The sequence below is a fragment of the Aphis gossypii genome, chromosome 3 (assembly GCF_020184175.1).
Source record: "Aphis gossypii isolate Hap1 chromosome 3, ASM2018417v2, whole genome shotgun sequence".
Classification (NCBI taxonomy): Eukaryota; Metazoa; Arthropoda; class Insecta; order Hemiptera; family Aphididae; genus Aphis; species Aphis gossypii.
This window is the reverse complement of record NC_065532.1, coordinates 55,555,677-55,565,343: the sequence shown is the minus strand read 5'-3', so window position 1 is coordinate 55,565,343 and position 9,667 is coordinate 55,555,677. Positions and strand designations below refer to the sequence as shown.

Genomic DNA, 9,667 nt, shown 5'->3' with positions numbered 1-9,667 from the left:
GTTGTTCATGCCTGTCCTAAGATGGACCTAGGAATGGGCAGCAGCGCTTCTAGTACTAAATGTAGATAAACAAGGTTTACTATGCTCACCAATCCCTAGAAATATGGATTGGACTGCGATGTGGAAGGCAAGGGGAAACCATCACATTACCATCCCTGGTTAGGTAACCAATATTCTGTCTTCTAATATGGATTCTCGCAGTGTAAAAAATTTGTCCGGCCGTAAAATTGCTCCCCATTAGGATGTCCGGATGGGAGCTACCATGTGATAAGAACAAAATGCAGAGAATAGGAACGTGGAATGTACGAACAATGCTGAAAACAGGAAAGCTGGAAAATAGAAAAATAGAAATGAAAAGACTAGATATAAACATATTAGGATTATGCGAAATACGTTTGCCAGATAATGGTAATTTTTGGTCAGACGATATCAGAGTTATTCTTACAAATAGTACAAAAGGACAAGCAGGTGTTGGAATCGCTCTCAATAATGATCTATAGTAGCAGACTATGTTTGGTTAAAGTGGAATCAACACCAAACAACCTCGCAATTATACAAGTTTATATACCAACGACAAAAGCAAATGATGAAGAAGTGGAAGAAGTGTATGTAGGCATTGAAGGGGTATTGAAACATACTAAACCACACGATAATGTAATTATCATGGGAGATTTAAATGCTATAGTTGGTGAAAACAGGGAAGGTAGAGAAGTCGGAGACTTTTGCTTAGGTAAGAGAAATGAAAGAATAGAAAGAGTAGTGGAGTTCTGCAGAGAAAATCGGATGATTATAACTTCTACCAGATTTCAAAACCCTAAGAGAAGAATATATACATGGAAAATACCAGGCGATATTGCCCGTTACCAAATAGATTATATACTGGTGAAAAATAGATTTAAGAACCAAGTTACATTCTGTAAAGCATACCTGAGCGCTGATTGCGACAGTGATCACAATTTAGTGATAGCGAAATGCGAACTCAGATATACAAAACCACAAAGACCAAAAGTACACCAAGAAAAATATAGTGTCAGATTACCTAAGAGAGCAGAGGTTGTGGAACAATATGGACGATACATGGATATCGAATACCAAAAAGAAAAATGTAGATGACCCTTAGAATAAAAAAATGGGAAAACATAAAATGAGCTATCAAAAAAGCAACGGATACTGTGTTGACAAAAAAAGAAAAGAAAAAACCTAGAAGAGCATGGATTAACAAAGAAATAGTAAAACTTATTGATGAAAGACGAAAATATAAAAACAATAACACAAGAGAAGGACAACAAAAGTATCGCCAACTAAGGAATCAGGTTAACCGAGAAGCAAGAAAAGCCAAAGAAGAATGAATGGCTGGAGCAGCAGTGTAGCGAAATTGACGAACTATTCAAAGTTGACAAAATAGATTATGCGTATCACAAGATCCAAGAATTCGTGGGAAAAAGAAAACGTAATTGCGCTAATACCAGAGATAAAAATGGCCAATTATTAGTTGATGATTAGAATATAATAAAAATATGGAAACCATCTTCTTATATTGAAGAGCTTTATGAGGGAGAAAAATTGAAGGCGTCCGTGCAAAAACCGGACAACTCCATTTTTTTTTCAAAATTGGGTTTTAATTGAATTTGATAAAGCAAAAAATTACGAGTTTATCGGTTCAAGAACGGACAAATCCCAACAGTATAGGAAATATAACGTATTTGGAGCTGTCTTGTTTTTTTTTCCGTCGAAGAAAAAGGTAGCTCCGGAGCTATCTGGTTTTTGCCATGAACTTTTGTCACGTTGTCTACACTGCATAATATTATCCTGTTGACGGTACTATCATTATAACTAATATCATAATATTGTTCTATATTGTATGATAAATGATTATATAATATAATTCGTTATTTTGTTGATAGGTACGTATTAATTTTTAAGTATAAGCATTATTTAGTATTATGTTTTAGTATTAACTACTAACTAGTCATTTTTAAGAAATTATAAACATGAACGAAGAGACGCGTATTAACGATATTATATTTGACTTGGATTCATCAACGTCGTCAGATGATTTCGATGATGACATTGCCGATCCAAATTTTGAAATTGTGAATAATAATGATTCCGATTTAGATGGCATTCTTTGTCTTAATAGTGATGATGAAGATGAACATACCAATGTCGACTTGAATGGTCCAAATATCATAGAAGATTCAAACGATGAAATGGATAATATTAGCGAACCATCAATGTCAACTGGCATTAAAAGAAAACAATGTAACCGTACATTGTGGAACCGAAACGTTGAAAAAAAGAAAAGAACTGAAGGTATTGAATTTATTGGTAATTATAAAAATAAAGTAGTAAAAAAAAGACAAACTGGAGTAGATTGTAAATGTCCACTAAATTGTTTTTCAAAATTTAACGAGGAAGAAAAAAATAATACGATTGATATTTTAAACACTATGGGTAGTAAGGAAAAACAAGATACCTATTTATGTGCTCTCATTACTGTTAATAACATTGTAAGGCGTAGACCAAAGACTGGAGATGGACCTACAAGGTCTTGCTCATGTAAATTCAAAATACGCATTAATATCAGAGAAGTCAATGTTTGTAAAAAAGCATTTTGCTCGCTGCTTGGTATTGGGAAATCTAGAGTAGACAGGTAAATCAAAAAAATAAAAATAAATGAATTTAGTCCCGTAGATTTACGCGGTAAACACATGAACCGTCCAAATAAGATACCCGAAGATTTAATTTTTAAAATACATTCACACATTGCCAGTTTTCCGAAAAGATCATCACATTATAGTAGGAGTGATAATTCTAACACACAATACTTGTCATCAGATCTTAATATTTCTAAAATGTACAAATTGTTTTTGCAATTGCATGATAAAGATACATATGATAAATTAGAAAATGGTGATTTAACATGCAAATCTATCGTAAAATATAAATATTATGAAAAATATATAAAAGAAAACTTTAATTTATCCTTCAGCTATCCTAGGACAGATACCTGCCAAACGTGTGATAGGTTGAAAATCCTAGTTGAGCATGAAATTGACTCAGAAATAAAACAACAGTTGGAAGTTGAAAAAGAAGTTCACTTACGTAAAGCAGAGGTTTTTTACACTAATTTAAAGTTATATTGTGAAAAGGCTAAAGCAGATGAATTTGTAGAAACATTAACTTTTGATTTTGAGCAAAATTTTCCACTCCCACATATCCCGAGTGGCGATGTGTATTATAAACGCCAACTGTGGTCATACAATTTCTGTATACTCTCGGGTAAAACAGGAAAATCGTATCACTTTATGTACGACGAAACAATTGAAAAAAAAAGAAAAATGATGTCATTAGTTTTATAAACTATTTTTTGAAAAATCTCATATCGCCTAATGTTAAAGAAATATACCTTTTTTTCCGACAACTGCAGTGGTCAGAATAAGAACAATGCATTGTTTCAATATTTATATACTATTGTGAAATCAAATTTATATGGGATAAAGCAGATAATACATAGGTACCCGGAGCCAGGGCACAGTTTTTTACCTAATGATCGATGCTTCGGACGAATAGAAAAAAATAGAAAACGTTTAGAACGAGTTTTTTTGCCTGAAACATATCATGAACTAGTTCGCAATACGTCGAAAAACTTTAAAGTGATTAAAGTTACACAAGATATAATTTTTAACTTTTCTGACAATTTAAAAACTATATTTAAAAAAACTGTATCTGGTGTTGACAAAAATAGCAAATTTTCCATTATGGCTTACAGATATATGGAGTATAACGCAGAAGGTCTATATTGTAGTATATCAGGTCATTCTACTGCGAAAGAAAAATTTGTACTTGAAAAAAAAGGACAAGAAGTAAAATTACCAGAAAATTTACCAAAATTATACAATGCAGTGTTAGGAATAAAGTCAGCAAAGTATACTGATGTTCAACTCTTAGCATCAAAATATGTCCCACCAGATTGTATTTAATTTTATAGAAATCTAGTTGAAGAAAATACCAACAGTGATGAAATATTATGTATGTCAGGTGATGATGATTAAAATATAATTTTTTGTTTTTGTTATGTACTTAATATTATTTTAAAAAATTGTTATTAATTACTAACTCTATATTATTTATGTTTGTAATACAATATTTTAGAGTATAAAATAATATCTTTGCTCAAAGTTATCAAGTTGATGCATTTATTAATATTATTACATTTTGTTTGGTTTGGTTTTTTGTTATGTACTTAATATTTAAAAAAATTATTATTAATTACTAATTATATAATATTTTACAGTAAAAATAATAATATGTGTGCTCAAAGTTATCAAGTTGATGAATTTATTAATATTATTACATTTTGTTTTGTTTGGTTTTTTGTTATTTACATTATATTTTTAAAAAATATTAATAATTATTACTTTTTATATATTATTATGTTTGTATACAATATTTTAGAGTACAAAATAATAATATGTTTGCTCAAAGTTATCAAGTTGATGAATTTATTAATATTATTACATTTTGTTTTGTTTGGTTTTTTGTTATGCACTTAATATTTAAAAAAAATTGTTATTAATTACTAATTATATAATATTTTACAGTAAAAATAATAATATGTTTGCTCAAAGTTATCAAGTTGAATTTATTAAAATTATTACATTTTGTTTTGTTTGGTTTTTTGTTATTTACATAAAATTTAAAAAAAATTTTAATAATAGTTATTATAGGTGGGTAAACATTTAAATGGTACAAGTTATAAAGAGTAAAAACATATATATTTTTACATTCAAGGTAGGAATTTAGTTTTATTATGTTATATTATTTTTGAATAGATGAAAAAGAATGTAATATTGAACATAATATTTTGAGATAAATCATTTATTCAATATTGAACATAATATTTTGAAATAAATCATTTATTCAATATTGTACTTGCAAATTTCTATTCTTTCTCTCTTAATTTACTACATTTCACTATGTTTAAGAAAATGAAACTAAGTTTGATATAATTAGAGTTAATAATATTAAAATATAATTATATATATAAATTTTAACAAAAAATTCTGGAGAAAAACCCAGGTAACTCCAAAAATTTTAGGATAGTATTAGCCCTCATTTCAAATCAAAAACGAAAATCGAATCACCTACTGTGGCATATTTTTCATCGTGGTCTAACATATCTAAATTGATATCAACATTATTTTTATCTTAAACTCAATATTTTTAAAATGGTTTTTTATGGCTCCTGAACAATTACTAAAAATGGAGCTGTCTGGTTTTTGCACGGATGCCTTTAATTGGAGGAAATTACAAAATATGAAGAAGAAACGAAGTAACTCATTTTAAAATCAGAATTTGAGTTAGTGCTCCATGATTAAAAACAAAACAAAGCTCCTGGGATTGATAACACTACATCAGAATTATTGCAATGTGCAAGTACAAAGATAAAGGACGCTTTATATCAACTTACTCAGGAAATATATGAGAAAGGAGATGTGCCAGATGATTACCGTAAAAGCATAATTGTAACTATACCAAAGAAAAGTGGAACAAATTTCTGTAAACAGTTTAGAACACTGACCTTACTGACACAATCTCAAAAATCCTAACAAAAGTAATAAATCGAAGAATAGAAGGAAAAGTGGAGCAGTACTTAAAAAATGATCAATATGGATTTAGAAGACAAAAAGGCACATGAGAAGCCATTATAGGACTGCGAGTACTAATTGAAAAACAGATCGATAGAAATAAAGCTACATATTCGGCCTTCATAGACCTGGAGAAGGCCTTCGATAAAGTAAATTGGAACAAAATGCTACTCGTACTATGAGAAATAGGTGTTGACTAACGAGACCTAAGAATTATCCACAGTCTGTATAAGAATCATACAGCTTGCATTAAAAAAGGAGAATTCACAACTAACGCTCAAATAAAAAAAGGAGTTCGACAAGGATGTACGTTATCACCACCACTGTTTAACTGCTACATCAAAAAAGTTATAAATACAGTAAAAGCAAAACTAACAAGACTAAATATTGGAATCAAAATTGGTGGAGAAATCGTTTCAATGACACGATTGGCCGATGACATTGTGGTAATAGCAGAAAATGAAGGGGGCATACAGCATGCAGTTGAAGAAATGAATGAAATGATCAGAACAACAGAAATTAAAATAAATAGTACAAAGACGAAGATTTAAGTCTGCGCCAGAGACTCGAAAGTAAAAGCTGATGTATACATAGGTAGTCAAAAACTAGAATAAGTAGAAGAAATGTTATACCTAGGGAGCAAAATCACATCAGATGGCAAGAGTGTCCACGAGATAAAACAACGCATAGCATTAGCAAAAACTTCCTTTAGTAAAAAACATAAGTTACTCACATTAAAAAAGATACATCTCAATATCAAGAAGAGACTTATCAAAACATATGTGTGGAGTGTTGCAACATACGGATGTGAAACTTGGGTAATAAATACCGAAAAGGAAAAACTAGAAGCCCTCGAGATGTGGTGTTGGAGACGTATGGAAAGGATAAGCTGGATAGAGCGGAAAACGAATGGAGAAATACTTAGAACAGTGGGAGAAAAACGTACATTCATAGATGCGATTAGAGAAAGACGATGGAAAATGGTAGGATATTCCATGAGACACCCAGAAGAATTGCATAGTATAATATTAGAAGGTATGATAGAAGGAAAGAAAACTTCAAGAACCCTCCGTAACTCCTATATAGGACAAATTAAATGTGATGTAAAAGTTAAAACCTTTAAGGAACTCAAACAAAAGGCGCGTAATCAGTTATAATAGAGAATTGGAGTTGTTAACCAACCTTCAAGTTAAAAAAAAAAGACTTAAAAACTATAGAACACGGGTAACTCAAATAATGGTAACGCAGATTGTAAATATGGTAAAAAATATATAACTTTAATATTTACGGACCTTTTGGCCCAACAATGAAAAATAATAATATAATAGTTGCTGGTTCGGCACAATCAATAATAAATAATAATGCATAATAAAATATCAATGGCACTACTATAAAAAATACAAATAAAATAATAATTTAGAGAAAAAAAAACTCATAATTGTTGGAGCTCGGCTGGCCAGCTGCTGCCTAATCTAGGCTATATAGTATATAATTAATAACACACACACAACAAAAATATAAATAATAAAATGCGGCGATTCGCGTCGTTTATATAATAATAAGAATGTGGCGATTAACGCACACAAATACATAAAAAAAAAAAACAATAAGGCGATTCGCGCCCTGCACTAATTAATCACCAAAACACTGGTGGTGATGATATAATAAATTTAAAAAGGTATGAAATTTTAACGAAACTAATTCGACGCACACCGGTGCCTACACGACGTACGGTACGATATCTTATTGAGACTGATTGAATTACGGCGGACATGCTAAATATTCGCGTTCCAGCCGGCCAAACGTCGGATGATAAGGCGTCCTTGCATAATATTATATGTTATATAACTCACACGACAGTAATAATGATTAAACAAAAATAAAATAATAAACAATGATGATGTGTGCGTGTGTGCGTGACCAGCTATTTCATTATACGTTATTAAAGTATATATTATAATATATATATATATATATATATATATATATTTTACGTATTTTATATTACATTTAATCCCTTATGGGGTCAGATAGGGACCATTAGCTCACTTTTATCCATTCAAATCGATTCATTTTAATGAGCTAAATCGCACGAATTAGTTCACCAAATGAATTGAAAGTACTCGTCACTAATATTAGTAATTTTGTTGGTGCCCTTTTTAAAGATGGTGGCTTGATTAGTATCTGACTTCAATTTTTTATCACAGTTAGCAATCTATCTTTTATTATAGTGTTGTATTATTTTAGATTTTCATTGATTATAAGATAACATAAAATCATACACACAGATCTCGGACTAAGATACACAGGACTGGATACGAAATGGTTGGAGGGTATGAGAGGTACGTCCACCTTAACGTATAGAATGAGCGGAGTACGGGGGGGCTTTGAGCTCTTGTCAACACTAGCGCTATCTAGGTATACATTAAAAGCAATTAATAAATCGACATACTAATTTTTATATTTATTTATATTTATCTGAAAATCACGAACCACGAACTAACTACTAAGATATTATACTTAGGTACATAGGTAGAAGGTAGTTACATCTTATTACTTAAATCTTAGTTCGTGGCGTTCGTGAAGATACACATAATTATGGGAAGGTGTTGTGTAATAAATTGTTCATCAAATACTCAAAAAAATAAAAAATTTTCATTATTCACTTTACCAAAAAATCCAATAATTTGTAAAGAATGGATTAACATACTATATAAAGTAAATGGTGAAGATATATTATTAACATCACGTGTGTGCGAGTTACATTTCAATCCATGTGATATATCTCGGACATATTCGTGTTGGAGCAATATCAGTTCTGAAACAACTCTAGAATCATCTGACACACTAGAAACTAAAGAAGTACAAATGAAACACTTATAATTGTTCTTATAATTTTGAGCTTACAGTAAAAAGTATTTATAATTTTCAGGATTGTTTATATAGGAGTATGAAGCCCAAACTAAAAATTAATGCCATTCCAACAATATTAAAACAGAAAATTCACAGACAGTGCCACAATCTTCGGAAGTTTGCTGTAAAAAACTTGATTGGTCTGATGAGCCACTTAAAATTAAACCACAAGCATTATTTTTAAATGAATCAGGTAATCACAATAAATCTAAAGAAGCTATAACGTGCCACGTACAAGCAATTGGATGATGTAGTATCGAATGGAATAATTGTAAAAAATGAAGACTGTGAAATATTTTCTAAGTGTTTTTTATTAGAAAAATATTCTAAGTCCAAATGATTTAATAAATTAAACTGTGAAAAATATTCTAAGTCCAGGAGACATAAAAATTGAACTGAGTGACGTGAAGGTGCTCGCTCTAACCCTGGTGGATCACGTCTAAAATGTGCCTAATCTGGGCCCCCTTATATATCATCCAGGGACTCCCGCCCCGCGGTACCTTCAGGTCCCTGATGGTCAGCGTTAGCTGCATCCGCTTCTACCCACGCTTTGCGTTATCTGAGCGACGCTGTGCGTCAATTATACATGTATAATATTCTACCGGGTGGGTAATTACGTACCTAGTATGTTCTACCGGGTGGTGATGTATTCATTACATGCCTCCGGCAGCAATCATATAAATCAATAGTTATTATATTCTAGCGGGTAAAAAGCATACGGGCGATGATACTTTTGATTAGTTTTTACCTTTTGTTTTTAGGTCCTAATTTATTATACTCAATCATTGCTTGCTTGGCTGCTCACCCTTAGGCCCGTTTCACATGGACGCGTATCGTACGCGCGCGTTTCGTACGTCGCGTTCCGAATTACGTTATTAATATTGACCGTTTCACATGGACGCGTATCAAACGCACGCGTACAGGCTATTACATGCAATGACAGGTTTCACATAGGCGCGTTTCATACGCGCGCTGATCAAATTTTGAAAATTGGTCAATTCATATTTTGTTGTACAAGTTCACCATCAAGTGCAGTTCTTCTTGACACAAGACCATACACCGAGAACTTATATACCTTTAATTAGACTTATTAGGATATTACT

At 31.3% G+C, this 9,667-nt stretch overlaps 1 protein-coding gene across 1 annotated transcript; it reads left to right on the top strand.

Annotated features, from left to right (window-relative positions):
• The first annotated feature begins 405 nt into the window (after window positions 1-405).
• On the top strand, window positions 406-1,113 carry LOC126551130 (craniofacial development protein 2-like). Its single transcript, XM_050203901.1, has one exon. It carries the CDS (start codon window positions 406-408, stop codon window positions 1,111-1,113), a length of 708 nt encoding a protein of 235 aa, XP_050059858.1.
• Window positions 1,114-9,667: the final 8,554 nt, after the last annotated feature.